Source organism: Sarcophilus harrisii, chromosome 2, assembly GCF_902635505.1.
Source record: "Sarcophilus harrisii chromosome 2, mSarHar1.11, whole genome shotgun sequence".
Lineage (NCBI taxonomy): Eukaryota > Metazoa > Chordata > Mammalia > Dasyuromorphia > Dasyuridae > Sarcophilus > Sarcophilus harrisii.
In genome coordinates, this window is record NC_045427.1 from 91,834,869 (window position 1) to 91,855,872 (window position 21,004).

Here is a 21,004-nt window from a genome sequence, read left to right on the forward strand (position 1 = left end):
GCATTGCCAATTAGGAATAACACCATTCTCACAAAGGTAATGCAACTCCATTTTTCTTAATTTCAGAGATTTCTTAGACTATTATCTATAGTCACCTGACTAAAACATATCTGAGGAAGGATTTGAATCCAGTTCACTTGAGTAAGAATCAAGAACCACAGCCAAAATTCCTGGGGGTGGTGGTGGTGGTGGTGGGGGATGATGGAGTAATGTTACCAATAGGAATGACACCATTTTCCCCAAGATATTGCTATTCCATTTTTCTGAAGTTAGTTATCCTTACAAAGTGGTGATAAACATCCACTCTAGAAGAAATAGAATTTGGGGTATTAAAGGAGCTATAATATTAACGTTATTATTTTAGTAGTACTTTCAGAAATAAATTGGAAAAGTATTAGCAAATCAACAATTAGAGAAGTATCACTTAATATAGAAGTACGATAGTGAAAAGTTAGTTTCAGAAAAAAAGATAATAATTTACAACATACAGGTGTCGAACTTTGTAAAACAAGTTAATTAATCCATCAATGGCTATGTATGAAACCAACTATATGAAAATATAGATTCCCAAGATTTTAGAATTGGAAGAAATGGCACTGGCCACCTAGCCCAACCTGTAGCTGAATAAGTATCTCCTCTAAACCAAAACCAAAAAGTTGGCATCTTTCATATTTTATTTGAAAATTTAAAAGAAAGGGAAACACACTAGCTCCCAAGGAAATCCATTTTACTTTTGTATGGCACAATTTGTTAGGGAATTTTTTCCTGACCTCAATGTGAACATAAAGCTTTTTCAGATGTGTTATATTTATTAAGAAATCTGTATTTAGGGCATGTGGATTCTCAAATATGTTTTCCAAAAAAAGATTTTAAAAAATATTGTGGTGCCCTGCTTTTGATAATTCATCTTGAAATGAAAACTGTGTAACAGAATCTGTTAGAATTTGGAAACCAAGATCTAAATGTTGAATATTGACAAGGTACTAATCAAAGGCCATTTTCTTTGGGAATTGTATTTTATTGAATGAAATCTATATTAAATTGCCTTCTATTCATTAAAATGTTTTTAGTTGGTTAAAACAGTTTATCCATGAATTATATCATCAAAGATTGTCAAGAATAATGAATAGTATTGAAGAAAAGTAGATCTAACAATTAGTTCCATAAAATATATCAATTAGACAGTGATAATAAACATCAATTTTAAATATTTGAATTTAATCAGCTAATTTGAAAATTAATAGTAAATTCAGTCACATTGTTACCAACTAAATTTTTGAAATAATTAGGTTTTCAACTGATTTACATTTCTTCTTTCCCTCTCTCTTCCCTCTTCCCAAAAATCAGTTTGTAATTATAGATAATAGTCTACATAAAAGTCTTAATAAGAGAAGGCTTATTTGAAATTAAGAAGTATTTCTTTTGACTTCACTAAATTATGACTCTAACGCATTGTCATGGCTTCACAAAGGCTAAAATAGTCAAGCTGTAGCTCCGGTACACTCTCCCAAGCTAGAAGGATATTGAGTATGACCATGGTCACATATTTTATGACTGTTGTCCAAGAACTAACCTAAGTAAGTTGAAAAGGATATTTTCAAATTGGTTACAAGGTGATGAATTGCATTAAAGCTAATGGAATTGTTTGTTTGTTTGTTTGTTTTTTTAATATCAGCAACCTTAACGACCATCTATTAAATTTTAAAGAGACTGTGATGTACATCAATGAAGTTAGAACCTATACTGGCAGAATCATATATCCTTAAGAAAAGAAAAGTACTTTTACCTTAAAAGCTGTGACACCACAATGTCCAAAATTGCCAAAGTAACAAATTGCACCTAGTAGATAGTTGAATTTATGAAATATGAAGTAATAGTTCCACTTTTCATTTATAGAGTTGACTCAAGTGTTTTGTGAAGACTGAAAATGTTTTTGCTTCATGTAGCTCCAATCTCACCTTTCACATGTGTGATATTAGGACTACTTGACAATAAGACTTAGTGCTACACCTTATATTTACTCAAATCCAATTATTTCCTTTTCAGATGAAGAAACTGAGAATTTGAATTCTCAGGAATTTGAATATGTTCAAGCTATCACAGAAAGCAAATACAAGGATTAAGGTTTGAACTTATCTTCTGATTCCAAATTCACTAATCTATTCCCCATATCACACAGGATCAACTTACACTATTAACTTACATCTGGATAGTGCTTTAAGATTTATAAAATGTTTCTTCACAATAACTTTCTGAGGTATATACTATAAATATTATCCAAAGTTTATAGATGGAAACAGAGTCTCAGAGACTTGTTAAATATCTTTTCTCTGGTCACATAATAAAACCTGAGGTGGGACTTGAATCCAGGTCTAATCCAGGTCTTTTGATTATGAGATAAAAACCACAATCAAAATCCCTGGGGAGTAGGAGGAGTGTTTGAAGTATGATGAAATAATGTAACCATTTGGAAACTATCCTCCATTCTCACTAATGCTCATTGTCACAATGTCAACTAAAACTGAGGAATGGAAGAATTGTTAGAATTCAGTGGGATATAATGAGATGGATCATAAGATATGGCCCAATGTAGAAGAGATTTACATAATCAAGAGCCCCTTTAATTGCAGAAAGTGAATTTTTGTCAAAGTCAGGGTCTTCTTTTATAGCCCAGATTAGTATTGAGTACATGGTAGGAAGATAGTAAGAATGTTCTGACTCTTTATTCATACATCTTTAATGTGACTCTTGAAAGCTCTTTTGAGAATACGGTCATATTTGAAAATAGGTAGATATGGCTGTAGAGTCATCCTTTATCTACCACATCTGAATATTACCCTGATTAGAAAGAAGGAAGCGAGGAAGGGAAGCAAAAAGAGAGAGGTGGAGTTGGGAGGAGGGAGATAGAGAGGAAGGAAGAGAGAGAAACAGAGGGAAAGGAAAGGAGGGAAAGAGTGAGAGAGGGAGGGAGAGAGAGAAGAAGAGGGAGGGAAGGAGGGAGAGAAGGAGTGAGAGAGGGGCAAGGATAGGGACAGGGAAAAAGGGAAAGAAGGAGGGAAAGGGAGCTGGAGAGGGAGGGAGAGAGAGAGAGCAAGAGAACAAGAAAAGAAAAAGAGGAAAAAATAAGGGAGAAAGGAGCAAAATGTGGAAGGAGACAAGGAAAGAAGGAAGAAAACATTATTCTGAAGTTGGAAAAAATATTGATTATTTTTTGCAGCACAGCTTAGTGGAAATTTAAAAGGGACTTGGTATCAGAAAAGGCTTGAGTTCAGATTTCACCAGTGATATGATCTGTGTAACCATAAAAAAGTCATTTAACTTTTCTAAGTCTGTTTTCTTGTTTGTAAAATGAAACAATGATACTCACGAGACTTTAGTCAAAAGTTTGTTAGGAGTATCAAGTGATATAATGTATATAAAATGCTTTATATAAAATGCAGAGAAATTATGAAACATCCAACACAAACACAAAAGATCAATAGTGAACCCCTAAATGCCAGAATCTCATGGGACCTGGCCATGCCCACTTAGCACCCAACTCAAGAGAAGCATAAAAAGGTAAAAAGGAAAAAAAAAAACTCTTGAGAACTGTATTTCTGTTATGGGTATACATTGAGAATACATGTATAATATGATTTTATTGTTATAATATAAAAAAGAAACTAGAGATAGAAAGAGGATTGTAACAAAAAAAAGGGGGGGGGGGAAGTGGAGGTAAAATGAGGGAAATTACATCTCAGGAAGAGACAAAGTAAACCTATTATAATTGAGGAAAAAAGGGGAGGGTGACAAATATTGTGTGAATCTTACTCTCATCAGATTTGGCCCAAAGAAAAAATATTTGATATATTTGGTGTCACGAAGAAACATCTCTCATCTTATATAAAAATGGGAGGTGAAAGGGAAAAAGGGAAGTAGTAGACTAAATAGAAGGGAAAAGAGAAATAGTGAGGGAAAGATATTAGAAAATGGGAGGATTTCTAAAGGGAAAGGACTGCTTGAGGCAAGTAGGGTTCATAAGTAAAATACTGGGGATGAGGGAAAGGGGAAAAGGAAAAAGAAAAGTATAGTTTAGTTTGAGGTTAATAAGGTGGCAGGAAATACAGAATTAATAGTTTTTAACTGTAAATGTGAATTGGGTGAACTCTCCCATAAAATGTAAGTGAATAGCAGACTGGATTAAAAGCCAGAATCCTACAATATGTTGTTTACAAGAAACACATTTAAAGCAGTGATGCATACAGAGTAAAGGTAAAAGGCTGGAGCAGAATCTATTATGCTTCAGGGGAGTAAAAAGAACCAGGGGTAGCCATCCTGATCTCATATCCAGCAAAAGCAATAATTGATCTAATTAAAAGAGATAAGGAAGGAAACTATATTTTGCTAAAGGATATCATAGATAAAGAAGCAAAATGAATATTAAACATGTATGCACCAAGTGGTCCTCTAAATTCCTAAAGGAGAAGTTAAGAGAGTTGCAAGAAGAAATAGACAGCAAAACTATAATAGTGAAAGATCTCCTTGCCCTCTCAGAATTAGATAAATCAAATAATAAAATAAATAAGAAAGAAGATAAAAAGGTAAATGGAATACTAGAAAAACTAGATATGATAGATCTTTGGAGAAAATTGAATGGAGACAGAAAGGAGTATACTTTCTTCTCAGCAGTTCATGGACCTGTACAAAAACTGAATACGTATTAAGACCTAAAGACCTCCAAATTAAATGCAGAAAGGCAGAAATAGTAAATGCATTTTTTTTTTTCAGATCACTACTCAATAAAAATTACATTCAATAAAGGGCCAGGGGAAAATAGACCAAAAAGAAACAAAAACAACTAAATAATCTCATCCTAAAGAATGAATGGGTGAAACAGTAAATCATAGACACAATCAATAATTTCACCCAAGAGAATGACAATAATGAGGCAACATAACAAAATTTGTGGAATGCAGCCAAAGAGGTAATAAGGGGAAATTTTATATCTCTAGATGCTTACTTGTATAAAATAAAGAAAGAGAAGATCAATAAATTGGGTTTGCAATTAAAGCTAGAAAAGGAACAAATTTAAAAAACCCAATCAAATACCAATCTTAAAATTCTAAAAATAAAAGGAGAGATCAATAAAATTGAAACTTAAAAACAACTATTGAATTAATAAATAAAACTAAGAGTTGGTTTTATGAAAAAACCAACAAAATAGATAAACTTTTAGTTAATTTCATTCGAAAAAGAAAAGAGGTAAATCAAATTGTTAGTCTCAAAAATGAAAAGGGAAGGAAGGGGAAGAGGAAGGAAGGAAGGAAGAGGAAGAGGAAACTAGAGCAATAATTAGAAGTTACTTTGCTCAACTATATGCCAATAAATTTGACAACCTAAGTAAAATGGAGGAATACCTACATTGCAATACAATACAGATTGCCCAGATTAACAGAAGAGTAAATAAATTACTTAGTCACATTTTAGAAAAAGAAATAGAACAAGCTATTAATCAACTCCCTAAGAAAAAATCCCCAGGATCAGATGAATTTACGTGTGAGTTCTACCAAACTTTTAAAGAACAATTAACTCCAATACTATATAAACTATTTGAAAAATAGGGAATGAAGGACTCCTACCAAATTATTTTTATGACACAGACATGGTACTGATACCTAAACTAGGTAGGACAAAAACAGACAAAGAAAATTATAGACCAATCTCCCTAATGAATATTGATGCTAAAATCTTAAATAAAATATTATCAAAGAAGTTACAGATAATCATCCACAGGATAATACACCATGACCAAGTAGGATTTATGCCAGGAATGCAGGACTGGTTCAATATTAGGAAAACTATTAGCATAACTGATTATATCAATAACCAAATTAACCAAAAAATATGATTATTTAATAGATGCAGAAAAAGCATTTGATAAAATCCAACACCTATTCTTATTAAAAACACTAGAGAACATAGGAATACATGGACTTTTCCTTGAAATAAATATTTAAAATCATCAGCAAACATCATATGTAATGGTGATAAATTAGAACCATTCCCAATAAGGTCAGGGGTGGAAACGAGGTTGCCCACTATCCCCATTGCTATTCAATATTGTATTAGAAATGCTAGCCTTGGCAATAAGAGAAGAAAAAAAGAATAAAGGAATTAGAGTAGGTAATAAGGAAACCAAATTATTCCTTTTTGCAGACGATATGATGGTATACTTAGAGAACCTCAGAAAATCAACTAAAAAGCTATTAGAAATAATCTACAACTTTAGCAAAGTTGCAGGATTCAAAATAAATCTACATAAATCATCAGCATTCTCATACATCACTAATATAATCCAACAACAAGAGACACAAAGAGAAATTCCATTAAAAAAAAACTGTTGACAACATAAAATATTTGGCAATTTATCTGCCAAGGGAAAGTCAGGAACTATATAAGCAAAACTACAAAACACTTTCCAAACAAATACAGTTAGATCTAAGCAATTGGAAAAATATCAAGTGCTCATGGATAGGTCAAGTGAATATAATAGATGACAATACTCCCCAAACTAATCTATTTATTTAGTGCCATATCAATCAAACTCCCAAGAAACTATTTTACTGAACTAGAAAACATAACAACAAAATTCATCTGGAAGAATAAAAGGTCAAGACTTTCAAGGGAACTAATGGAAAAAAAAATCAAATGAAGGTGGTCTAGCTGTACCAGATCTAAAACTATATTATAAGGCAGCGGTCATCAAAACCATTTGGTACTGGCTAAGAAATAGAAAAGTTGATCAGTGGAATAGGTTAAGTCACAGAACAAAATAGTCAAGGACTATAACAATCTAGCATTTGACAAACGCAGAGGCCCCATTATTTGACAAAAAGTGCTAGGAAAATTGGAAAATAGTATGGCAGAAAGTAGGCATAGACCCATACCTAATATCCTATACCAAGATAAGATCAAAATGGGTTCATGATCTAGGCATAAAGAATGATACTATAAACAAATTAGAAGAATCTAGGATAGTTTACCTCTCAGATTTGTGGAGGAGGAAGGAATTTGTGACCAAAGAAGAACTAGAAATCATTATTGATCATAAGATAAATGATTTTGATTACATTAAGTTAAAAAAAGTTTTTGTACAAACAAAACTAATGCAGACAAGATTAGAAGAGAAGCAATAAATTGGGATATATTTTTACATCCAAAGAATTTGATAAAGTCCTCATTTCTAAAATAGAGAATTGACTCAAATTTATAATAGTTCAAGCCATTCTCCAATTGATAAATGATCAAAAAATATGAACAGACAATTTTCAGATGAAGAAATTGAGACTATTTGTAGCCACATGAAAAGGTGCTCCAAATCACTGTTGATGAGAGAAATGCAAATTATGATGACTCTGAGATATCACTAACACACCTATCAGACTGATTAAGATGACAGGAAAAGATATGACAAATGTTGGAGGGGATATGGGAAAACTGGGACACTGATACATTGTTGGTGGAATTGTGAACAGATTCAACCATTCTGGAGAGCAATTTGGAACTATGGTCAAAAAGTTATCAACTTTTGTTCCAGCAGTGTTTCTACTGGGCTTATATTCCAAAGAGATCTTAAAGAAGGAAAAGGGACCCACAGGGGCAAAAATGTTTGTGGCAGCCCTTTACATAGTGGCAAGAAACTGGAAACTGACTGGATGCCCATCATCTGGAGAATAGCTGAATAAATTATGGTTTATGAATGCTATGGAATACTATTGTCCTGTAAGAAATGACCAGCAGATTGACTTCAGAGAGGTCTGAGAGACCTACATGAACTGAAGCTAATAAGTGTAATGAGCAGAAGCCGGAGATCATTATATACTCCAACAATAAAACTATATGATGATCAATTTTGATGGACATGGATCTCTTCAACAATGAGATAATTCAAACCAGTTCTGCCTGTGCAGAGATGAAGAAAGCTATCTATACCCAGAGAGAGAACCATGGGAACAGAGTGTGGAACACTCTCCCTATTGTTATTTGCTTGCATTTTGTTTTCTTTCTCAGTTTTTCTTTTTCTTCCTTCTTGATCTGATTTTTCTTGTGCAACAAGATAACTGTATATATATATATTGGATCTAACATGCATTTCAACATATTTAATATGTATTGAACTACCTGTATTGAGGAGCAGGTGGGAGGAAGGAGGAAAAAATTTGGAACAAAATGTTATGCAAGGGTCAATGTTGGAAAAATTACCCATGCATATGCTTTGTAAGTAAAAAGCTTTAATAAAAAATAAAATAAAAATGAAAAAAGCCTTATTGCAATTACAAATTTCCTGGACTATAAAAGGAAAGGAAACAATACATTTTCAGCTTTGTGTTCTATGTCTTCTTCCCCTCATCGTTAAGTTTGATAAATTTGCTTCTTTGCATTATTCCTTGTTGAAGCCTAAGGTGTACACCTGTGTCAGGCTCTGCCGACAGGCAGTCACATATTGTGATCTACGATGAAAATCAGAGAAGAAGCCAAATTATATTGCTGTGACATCTGTCCCTCCATCTGTTGGAGTTTTCATAAACAAGTAAAATGAGACTTCTGATTATATTGATGTTTTTATTTTACATATAATCAAGAATAGTTTTGAAATGTTAAAATCACCAAAAATTTTCCAGTTCCTCTTTACTCAAAAAATGCTTCATCAAAGCAGGTGGCAGGAGCCTGGGTTCAATATTGACAACAGTTTGTCATTTTCTCGGGAGTTTTTCCTGATTTGTTTAATATACATGTTTTGAGATGGGAATTTTCTTGGTATATAATTAGCACATAGTTTTAGAGGAAGATGATTTTTGTTTATTGTAAATACCCTTAAATTATATTAACAGAAACCAGTCATTTGTCATAGGTTTCATTTAGAATATACTATTCTAGCATTCTTTTTTATTTTCTGAAAAGCTGTATTATCTATTGAAATGAAAATATCTTTATTTTCCTTTTCCCTTCATTTAATATTTATAAATATATTCATCCCATAATTAAGGTTTATCTCTTGTCAGCAAAGGTCAATAAAAGGACAAGTTTATATAGGACTTGTTAATTTACAAATATTTTGTCTCCATACCTGAGAAAGTTGCTCTAAATTTTGTTCCATTTTTCCAGATTAAGAAACACTAACTAAGGCTGAGAGAGGTTTTATGGGTTTAATGATCACAGAACTCAAACTCAGGTTTTTTGACTTTCATATCAATGTTTCTCCTACTTGACCCTTGTAAATTTATCTAAACTTCTGCTTTTCTTCTTCCTGAAGAGGTAATTACATACATGTATATATGACCACAAGGGATAAAACACAGGCAGAAGATCTCAGTTTGAGTTCTTCCATGACTGTGCACATCACTGGATCTGGAGTCAGAAAGATTTGAATTCAACTATGAACTCAGACACTAACTATCTGACCACTTTTACCTCTGTCTGTCTCAGTTTCCTCAACTGTAATATGGGAATAAAAATAGCACTTAAACTCTATCTGCTTCAGTTCCTTCATCTGTAACATAGTAATAATAATAATAGCACCTACTCCTCATGGATGTTGTGAGGATAAAATGATGTCATATTTGCAAAGTGCTTTGCAAATTTGAAAGCATATTATAAATAATAGTTGTTGTTACCTATAAACCTAATTTTCTCACATATAAAGTGAAGATAGCATAATTATATACCTAGAAAATTAGATTATAAGCATGGGATTTAAAACTGGAAGAGAGAACAGGAATTATGTGTAGTTCCTTAGTGAACTTTACCAAGGACTCATAGGTAGTTAGTAATAGAGAAGAGGTTTGAAATCACATCCTCTTGAATTAAAATACAATGCTTTTAAAAAAAATCTCATTCTTCCTGGGTTCAGGTTCTAGTATTTGAGATATAGTCAGGCAGGTAAATTTGTCTTTCTGAGCTTCAATTTTTTTTTTTTATCTGTGAAATGAAAACAACATACTTCATAGGATCGTAGATATAGATTTGGAAGAAGTAACTAAAGAGATCAATTCCAATCCTGTCATTTTTCATATAAGGAAACTGAGGCCCATCAAAATTAAATGACATCCAAGTTCACCTGAGGTAAGATCAAATGTAGGCTTTCAGGACTGCAAGTTTAACTTTCTGTTCACTGAACCAAGCTGCCTCTAAGTTCCTTTCCGACCCTATTTATCTTGTTCTATGTAAGGCAGTTTTTTATGACTTAAAAAATCCAATAAGAAGGCATTATATCCTTTGCTGATTCAACTAGCCCATGGAGAGGCAATGGACAGAAGCCAACTTTGGAAGTCACAAACTTGGCCTTCCCTGTTACCATCATTCATTAAAATATGCCAAGAAATTAATTCTGAAATCAAAGGATGCTCAGATTCCACTTGGATAGGCCAAAAAGAAAAACCAATAAAAATCAACCTTTCTCTCTACACTAGATGCACAACCAAAGGGGCAACAGGGAAATCAGTAGCAAGATACAGCAACCTGTCAGATGTAGATATGTGCTGAATCCCAGTGATGAAGTTTGCTATTAAATTCTCATTTGCAAATCTGCATATGTTTGCCACCCCTCTTTCTAATTACTGCAATATGTAAATATTCCCTCTTCCCCCCCTCCCTCTTCTGCTAGAAAAAAAATACAATGCCTATTTTTATGTTTGCCATATGTAATAGCAGAATATTGCCACAGGGTGGTATACCATACATATTTAACTGAAAGCTTTTGTAATTCATGTGACAGTTCAGTTATGCCCTCTTCCAGCATCACTTAACCAGGAATAAAACAATCCAGAGGCATCAGAACAAATTGGCCCTTGTCCAACAGAATAAAATTTTAAAAATAGCATTTTAGGTCATCTCAGTCAGGATTTTTAATTTTTTTTTTTAAATCAGGCTTGACTATTGATATATTCTACATACCCCCCCTTTTTGTTTGTTTTTTTTTCTACTTCTATATCATATTACATTATTTTTTCTTATCCCCAATGAACAAAAAACAGATTTTTTTTTAAATGCCTGGTAAGAAGGAGTAAGCTATACAAAGAAATAACCACTTTTGCCAACTCACGGGCACTAAGACTAGATTTTTGCTGGCAGACACAATTCTGCTACAAGCACATATACTTGACTATTGTCCTGTTCGATTACATAACACAAAACTGATAATTTCTTGTTTATAGTGAACTGAACATATGCAGAATGAAGCTTGAGACAATGAAAGGAGGATTTGTCTGGGAGTCAAATGGACTTAAACCTGACATAGAGTAAATCCTATAACCTTTCTGGACTTAGTTTTCTTATCTATTGATCTAGACCCTTCTAAGCCTTCAAAATCTATGATATTGGGGATTTTTGTTGCCATCAACTGCTGTTCTGCCTTGTAGAGATAATTTTCCAGAGTTAAACATGTACTCATTCATTTTCTAGAAATTATTTTTCATTTATAAAGTAAACATATTAAAACATAAATTTAAAATATGTACATTATATATACATATATATGTTTTAAAATATACTTTTAAGAAGCAGGGTGCATAGGATATTAGTTTTAGAACTAGGAGGCAACTCAGAATTCAAATCCTTTCTTTTATAGATGAGAAACTCAGGCAGAGGGAAATTAGAGTAAAAAGAGGGAAATCATATGTTATATTTTTTAAGTTGTTGAATATTTTAATGACAAATATTATTAATGCTGTTCAAAATATTTCTGAAATGGAATATAGTTATAACCTATTAACAAAGCATATGCAACTCAATTGGATTATAAAACTAATTTTTAGCAACATTATTGAACATAAGAATGGCTTCACTACCATAAAAGAAAGGATAAAGTGATTGAGGTCTTAATTGGGGTAGCCCTTTTCTGCTGTCACTGCTGCCCATTTCTACCCCCAACAGCTCCCAGATGCCCCTTGTCTAAACTCTTAATTTTTTCTTTTGTTTATTCACTATTTTTCATTCTTATTTTTCCTCCCTCCCAATTTAGTCCTACTATAGTCTCCATGTTCCTCTCGCTCTTACACATACTGACAGAGGCTAGGAAAAGGAAAGAAAAGAAAATTTTAACTCTTGCCAGAGAGAGCAGGACTGACTCTGGTCCACTGTTTCATAGACTGATGCAGTGAGCTCAGATATATGATATGTAAGGTATTCTTTCCTGGTTGGTTAGGCCTTAGACATGAGGCTGCACTGGAGTGCATTAATTGTTGCTGTTCATCTTTTGTTTTTGAAGAAGAATGATGACATCATGATGTGATGGGTGATAGCTAGACTTGTGTGTGTGAAATGAATTTAAGGGAGGCAGTTAATTAAAATCAACAACAAAATGATCTAGTTATCATTACAGAAAAAATTGGTTTGTTATCTTTCTTTCATATTAAGTGTTGAGCACCAGACCTAAGAGCAGGAAGACTTGAATTTCTATCTGGCCTTTGATCCCAGCTCTAAGCAAGTCATTTAACTCCTTTTTGCCTCAGTTTCCTCAACTGTAAAGTGGAGATAATATTAGCATCTACCTTGCATGGTTGCTGTGAGAATAAAATCAGAAAACATTGTAAAGCACCTTGCAAAGTGTCTGGAAATAAAGTAAATGCTATCTAAATGCTTATTATTCCCTTTCCTTTCCAGATCAAGATAAATACTTCATAGTTTTATTTTTTGGTCAACTATGTTATTTCATTGATATAGAGAGCTCCTTCCCAGTAAAACTGAGCCCCTGCCAAATCCAATTGGAACCTTATGTTGGGGTATTGAATAGTTACCTAACATTCTTAGGATCATATCACTAGTATGTGGCAGAAGGAGGAACTAAATCCAAATTTTCCCCCTCAACTCTGAGGCCTACACAATATTTGCCACCCCATTTTTAACTCTGCAATGTAGAGTTTCAATAATATCAATGCTGTTTCTACTTACATGTTCACTAAAATGATTTAATTTTTCAAAAGGAGGGAGACAATCTGGATCTGTGATTTTATCAGTGGGAAGAGCTCCCAATGTGGGAATTTCACTAGTTTAGAATGAAAATTTTTCTGAAACATACCAATTTTAGTGAGTTTCTTATTGACATCAAGAGATTAACGGACTTATCCCTAGACATAGAGCTAAAACTTGCTAGAGGCATAACCTGAACAGAGTGAGGTCTTCTTGACTAAAAAGCTAACTTTCTATTTACTAAAATATACTGTCTCAAATGATATTTTCTATCATTGATATGAAATCTACTCTTAGTATTCATAAATTAACCATTTAGTTTTTCCATTAGTATTCATAAATCTAACTATGCACACTCTGCTTTGTCTCCATTTTTCTGAATAAGCATGCCACAGAGATTATTTCTGTAAGTGGTGGTCTTTCTAGTAAAAGAAACAGCCTCTACCAAATTTTAAAACATGTTTCCTGAAATACTAAAAAATCCTGAATTTTTATTTAAATGTTAGGTTCAGTTTGTATACCTTCCCAAATATTTAGCACATTAATAATAATCCCCCAATTTATATTGGTGCTTGGAAGCATACTCATGACATAAATGGATGCAATAATAATAACTAATAATAATAATAATAACAGTTAACTTGTATATAGTGTTGACTATGTGCCAGGAACTGAGCTAAGCATTTTGTGAGTGAATTAAATTTAAGTGAGGCAAAATTTCAGTAGTGTCAACTCTTTGTGACCTCAGTTGTGGTATTTTTTTTTTTGCAAAAATATTGGAATAGTTTGCTATTTCTTTTTCAGCTTATTTTACAGGTAAGGAAACTGAGGCAAAAAGGCTCAAGTGACTTGCCCAGTAAATGCCTAAGGGTAGATTTCAACTCAGATCTTGCTGATACTAGGTTTGAGCCACTCAGCCACTGAGCCACTTAGTTGCCTCTCAATAAATAAATAACATGATTAAAAGCCTATTCTCCAATAAGAATCAGTTTAGTTTCCATGAACCGGTCTCTCTGTTCAGCAATGTAGTGAAAACTTCAAATATAATCATGAGGTAATGTCGCATCTTTAAACCTACCTCTCTCACAGGACCTGCCAAGGTAGCCTGTCCCAGAACAATCACAAACATATCTGTTCCACCCATCCCTACACATGCCATTGTTTTTACATGGGTTGCTAAGGCACGGCTTTGCTGTTTCTCTTGAGCAAGAAGGCTTGACTCCAGCGGTGCTTTGAATCTCAGCCATTTGTCGGATGTCTTTGCTCTGACCATCAATGAACAAATCCCTGATGCAGCCCACGTAGCCGTAGTTGAGAAGAGCAGTCCATACTTCAGTTGGGAATATGAGACCTGCCTTGTTTTCTGGCAAACCCCCAAGGTACAAGTCATCATCCAGGTCTAGGATTTCACTTTCTCCCGGGGCTGTGTAGGGTGTACGTAATGTGTTGACGGAAATGGTACCTGGCAAAATGAAAAAGCAGCATGAAGATTTTCAGAATATAGCATAGTTATCTCCTACACATCAGACACTTTGTCTATTTACTATATTTGGTTATTTAAATAAAGAATAATAAAATTACCCAACTTCAGGTATTTTAGAAGCAACATAGCTTAGTGAAATATACAATGGATTTAGAGTCAGAGAAACTGAGTTTGTGTTCCAGACTTCACATTTATAGCTAGGTCTCAATGCTGATAATCAAAGCCCTGCAGTAATCACATAACTACAATTTTATATTATTTAAGTTACAATATGTAAATGTGATAACTGGTTCCAGTCTAATGGGAACATGTAACATGAATTCAAATCATGTCTCCACTTCTGTGAACTCTATTGTTCACAATGCTAGGTGTAGTCCTTGTGCAGACCTGGCATGTCATCTTACCGGTATGGTTCTCATTTTCATGAATTAAATGAAGGTTGAACTAGTGACATATGCCACTTATATGCAAATCCTATAATCCAATGAACCTTGTCTTATTATTGTAAAAGTGCCTGTATCTATTTATCACATAAATAGCCCGAGACTGTCCTTTTAAAGGCAAGATTAGTAAGTGGAAAATACCAAAGGGCATCAGTCCATGAAGTGGATATGACACAATAGAGAGATGAAAGAGGAAGGTGCTACTTTTTTTTACTTTTATTTTTTAAAGAATGTTTTTATTTTATTCTTCTCAATTACATGTACAAACAATTTTTAGCATTTCTTTTATAATTTTGAGATCCAAATTACCTGCCTTATCTCCTTTTTAAGAAAGTTAGCACTTTGATATAGATCATACATGTGAAGCCATGAAAACATACTTCTGTATTGGTCATATTGCAGAAGAGCACACAAGCAAGAAAAAAATTAAAAAAAACTAAAATAAAGGAATAAGAAAATAAAAAAGTTAAAAAGCATGCTTCAATTTGCTATCAAGTGGAATGTACATAAGTCTTCAGAATTATCTTATTATATTGCTGAGAACAGTTAAGTCATTCATAGGTGATTGTTGTACAATATTGCTGTTACTATAATACAATGATCTCCTAGTCCTGTTTATTTCACTTTGCATCAGTTGATATATGTTTTCTTTCTTTTTTGTTTGTTTGTTTTCAAGAAAAGGAGATGGCAAGGGGAGCAAATCAAATGTCAAGTAAAAGATTTTATGTTAGATCCCAACCTCTATTCCTATCTTCCTCCCTCAATAGTATGCTGAGTTTAAAACTGATTTAAAACAGGTCTTTGCCATCAATATGCCAGCCAATGGAAAAGAACTGACTTTAAAAATTGTCAAGCATTAACATCCACTCAGGAAATACTGGGGTAGTAGAATGACCAGTAGCTGAATCCACAATGGTTGTGATAGAATAGATTGTTCATTTTTGCATCATGGAAATGTGCTAATTTTTACATTAGAGAATATTGTTGATTTCCATAGCTCCACTGGGAGAAGCAAAAGCTAACCTTAGGCACTTTTGACTGTCTCCTAGAAATCTTGGGTTTAAACCCTGGCAATTGTCTAATTAAAGACCACCTAAGTCTGGGAGAGTTCATGGGAGCCTGGGCAGTAATATTTATTATTTCATTCCTTTATTTGTTGGTTTTATGCTTTTGAGGAAACTAGTTAACAGTTACGCATGATTGGCTGCTTGGCTGTCTGATTCCATTATGTACTTCCCAGACATCTCTAAACCATGCAGGCTGTATTCTAATTCTCTTCCCCTTCCTATCGTAACTCAGACTCTGTTCTTTAGTCCTTAGTAAGTTTTCAGTATCTTGTTCAGAATCAGAATGATCTTGCTACTTACAGGTTATTTCTAAATCCTATCACCTGTACTTTGGTACTCCCCTTCTTCCCCTTGCAACTTAGATTCTTGTTCTTGTACCTTGGGCTCTGAAAGGTGAATTTTCATTTTATCTTATTCACATCCAGACCACAATACCATTTTCTGTCCATTTCAAGCCAAGACACTGAATATGTACACTTGTAGTGACCTTTTATACACTGTCTTTTAGAAGGTAAATTGTTTTAGAGTAAGAACTGGTTTACTTACTTAGTTTTGTATTCTTATCCTTGGTTAGTACCTGACACATATTAAGTTATTATATTAATATTTTTTATTCATCTCATAACTAAAGATTAGAAAAATATAGCTGGTAAGAGAAGGCAACATTTTCCACATTTAGAAGTTCAGGCTAAATTCTGAGTCAGAAAATTTATATTGACCTCACCCCTTAGATCAACAACCCCAATCCTGTTATTCAGAGATAGGTAGATCTGGAGACTAGATGAATGCTTATTTTTTGAGAAATATAGAAACCTTGGCATTTTCCTGAGCTCCCTCTGTCCTGAACTACCACAAAATATCCTAAGTGAGTATGACTTCCCCATACCTGGTACTTACCAGTAAGATCAGGTTCATGATTGATTGAATTACCTGGTATCTAACCTATCATTGGTTTGTCTGAATAAAGCAGCATGGAATAATGGAAAAGCCACTGAAATAACTAGTAGGAAACCTTGTCTTGATTTGAATCCTGATTCTGCTACTTGCCCTATAACCTTGGAAAAGTCATATGGTCTCTCTAGGTCTTAGTTACTGCATTAATAAAATGAAAGGAATGATTAGATGATTTCTTAGATCCCCTTTAGACTTAAATTTCTATGTATCTATAAAAACTCTAAAATACATTCTTTAACAAAAAAAAAAAAAAAGTGTTTACCTGTCGGTGACTAAGTACAGTAATGAAAGACACAGAAAGACTACAAAATAACCCAAGTACAAGGAAAAGAAAAGAATTAAACACACACACACACACACACACACACAGAGAGAGAGAGAGAGAGAGAGAGAGAGAGAGAGAGAGAGAGAGAGAAATTGAGAACTTTACTGGCACAAATTCTTTCTCCTTGTGAACTTGTCTATTTTGAAGATTTCACGATGACTACTAAGTGATGATTTTCTTTCAGCCATAGTAACTCAAGGAGACCATGATAGCCAGAAGCAAGGACAGCCCAGAGGGCAACTGAAGGACATTTTGTGGGCTCCACTGTTACTCACAAAATGTCAAGAATAATAAAGGGAAGCCCTCAATATATTCCATGGGTCTATTGTGGAGAAGTTATAGGAACAGTTACACAGGATGAACTGAAACATATGGACTGTCATTCACATATACATACACATATTATTGAAGGGAAAAATCAAGGTGATGACAGATCAAGTCTCATCTATGTCAGTTATGGACTGTCATTCACATATACATACACATATTATTGAAGGGAAAAATCAAGGTGATGAAAGATCAAGTCTCATCTATGTCAGTGCCATGAGATCAATATATTAGTGATTATTTCTCCAAAGAAGAGAAAAGGATTTATTCATATGCATAGTTGATTTGGTTGCTCTGAATGAATTGACTGGCTAAGGTATAATACATGCTAGGTATTAGTAGGTATACAAAAATAAATAAAACACAAATCCTATCTTCTAGGAAAATTGGTTTTAGAAAAATGGTCAAAAATTTTAAGTGATTTGACTAATTGGGGAGAGAGAAAGTTGAGTAAAATAAAAGTTCTTATGAGGTTGTAGATGTAAACCAGAAGTTCACTCTAATTCAAAGGCAGAATAGACAGTCACCTCCAGGATGATATTTATAGAGGAGTCAAATGCTAGCTTTCTCAGAAAAATTTATCTTACTGTCTTAGGATGACAATAAATCAAATAACTGCATTCTCCTTGCTGTGGGAACTTCCTCTACTCTTAAGATTTAAATCCATCTAAAATTTAGTAGCTAAGCCTTAGAAAGTTGTGTGACACTCAGAAAATAATAATTAATTAATTATAGCATAATCATATAAAGCACTTTACAAATGTTACCTCATTTTATCCTTACAACATGGCTGAAAAATAGGTGCTATTATCTTCATTTAACAGATAAGAAAACTGAGGCAGGTGGAAGTGAAATAGCTTACCTACAATTCCAGTTTATCAGTTTCTGAGGTTAAATTTGAATTCAAATCTTTCTGAGTGTAAATGGTCTATCTATTGTGCTACTTAGCTGCCGCTGAGAGGTAAAAGGAATTGTTTATAATCATTGAGTTAGTAGTTGTAAGAGGTTGAATTTGACCTCAGGAATTTCTAAATCTGTTTCATGATGTCTTCTCTATTCTACATTGTTTTGTCATTATCTTAATATATGCCTGAAATTTCCACCATAGAGTTAGTAGTTTGATCTCAGTCATTATAAAAATATTGACCTCATAATTAAAAATTACTTTATCATTTCTCCAAATTTATTGAGAAGAAATAGATAAAAAAAGATTTGAAACTCAAGAAATGACAAAGGCCAAGAAATACACTAGGGCTTCCTGGACGTCCAGAGGGCAGAAGGAGAGCAATGGATCTAGACAGATCTGTGAAAAGGAGAAAAATGAAACAAACTAGATGGAAGGGATGAATTTCCTGCTTCATATTATATTTAAGGTCAGTTGTGATGTAGACACAGTCTGTGCCAAATGTGAAAGCATTTATCTAGTTAAGGACACAAAAGACATTATTCCCTACACCATGCACACGATGATTTCAAATCCCAGCAGAAAAGGCATTCCTTGACTTGAACAGAAGAATAGAACTTGTCTTTATAGGGAGAAGGGCATAGAAACTACTGACAGAGACTGCCCAGGCAGCCAAGTCATTAAGAGAACATTTGTTTTTAGACATTCACAGAAAGAAAGGGAAAAAAATCTCCTAGGGGAGACAGGCTGAAAAGCATTACAAATTTGGCTTTCAGTAGAGGGGAATTTACAGAGATGGGGATTACTGAGAGAGGGAGTAAGGTAGAATGAGAAAGGAATTTGAATAATAATTTCTATCTTTCACATTCCCATATTCCTATCTAGACTCGTTCTTAATATCTGTGTGTGTGTGTGTGTGTGTGTGTGTGTGATACAGACCAAGGGGAAACAATGGACTCATTCTCAAAATTATGTTTTATTGTATATATCCATAATTAAATACAATGCTAAATTTCAGTTAGACTTTAATGAATATATATAATATTTATTTATTTATATATATAATAAATATATATATATATATATGCATAAGCATATGTGACATTCCCTTTTTTCTCTCTCCATTATCATTAAAACTTAAAATGCACCTATTTGTTAAGACACTGGCCTCTTTGCCATTCTACGTGAGTTTCTTAGTGATGCCTGCCCTCTAAGAGCCTAATTAAAAAACAGAAAATCAGGAAGAGATATTAATCACATAAAAAGACTGCATACTAAGAATATACAAATTAATTGCTTTTCATGAAAGCAAAGAAGTGGATGCATTCAACAGACTAACAAAACAAGAGAATACACAGGAGAAGGGGTGGGGTTTCTAACCCTCTTTCAATGAATTAGGGCACATTTCACAGAAAAGAAAAAAGTAAATTCTGCCCACTCCTCTTTGGCAAGAGGAAGATACTTTAACAAGCTAAGTTAAACAGGGCATTCCAAGAGGAGTCCTCAAACTTTTTAAATAAGGGGCCAGTTCACTGTCCCTCAGACTGTTGGAGGGCTGGACTATAGTAAAAACAAAAACTTTGTTTTGTGGGCCTTTAAATAAAGAAACTTCATACCCCTGAGTGAGGGAGATAAACATCCTCAGCTGCTGCATCTGGCCCTTGGGCCGTATTTCGAGGACCCCTGGGTCTAAATGCAGGATACTTTCCTACATACCCTTTTGTGTTCATTCAGTTATTTTCAAATCATGTCTAAGACTTTGTGAACCTTCTTTGGATTTTCTTGGCAAAAATACTGGAATGGTTTGCCATTTCCTCCTCCAGCTCATTTTACAGATGAAGAACTGAGGCAAACAGGATGAAGTGACTTGCTCAGGGCCATACACCTAGTAAGTGCCTGAGGCCACATTTGAACTAAGAAAAATTAATCTTTTTTATTCCAAATCCAGCCCTTTATCTACTATGGCACCTAAACTTTCCCATATATACCTTTTAGCCACCTTTTTAAAAAAAAGTTTTTTGTTTAATTTTAAAGAACAAAATCTTCTGTTTATCTTTGTTCAAGGACATATTTCTGGTTTTGATTCTAAGGAGTGGTCAAAAGCAAAATGACAAAGAGAGTATTGGGGAAATTTTTTTTCTATCATTTATCCACACTCAATTGTACCAGAAATCTCAAGAATAAGGCAATATAATATAGTGGGACAGCAGAGGGTCATTGAATTTAACTCTGGAGAAAAATGTGAGATCTAGAAATCTATCTCTTGTATAACATTGGACAAGTCAATAGATTTCTCTCTAAGCTTTAGTTACCTCATTTGTAAAAATGAGGGACTTAATGCTCTCTAAAATCACATCTATCTCTTAATTTTATGATATATAGCGGAGTTGTCTCAAAACTGTTGCCAAACAGATTGGACTGATCAGTATATATCTATGTGGCCTTGATTGCTGGTAATTAAGACATTAAGACAAATGAGAACATTTGTCTCTCTAGACTTTGACAAAAAGTAGAGTGGGATATTAAAGGGAAGGAAAGTTTTCAAAAAGAATTTAT

At 33.7% G+C, this 21,004-nt stretch overlaps 1 protein-coding gene across 24 annotated transcripts in view; it reads right to left on the minus strand.

Moving 5' to 3' along the window:
• Window positions 1–21,004, minus strand: part of NRXN1 (neurexin 1) — a 1,358,646-nt gene that overhangs the window by 743,155 nt on the left and 594,487 nt on the right. For all 24 annotated transcript variants that reach the window (XM_031957196.1, XM_031957194.1, XM_031957193.1 and 21 more), the window contains one exon: window positions 14,024–14,407. In XM_031957196.1, the coding sequence (XP_031813056.1) occupies window positions 14,024–14,407 (384 nt within the window). The remainder of the gene's footprint in view (window positions 1–14,023; window positions 14,408–21,004) is intronic.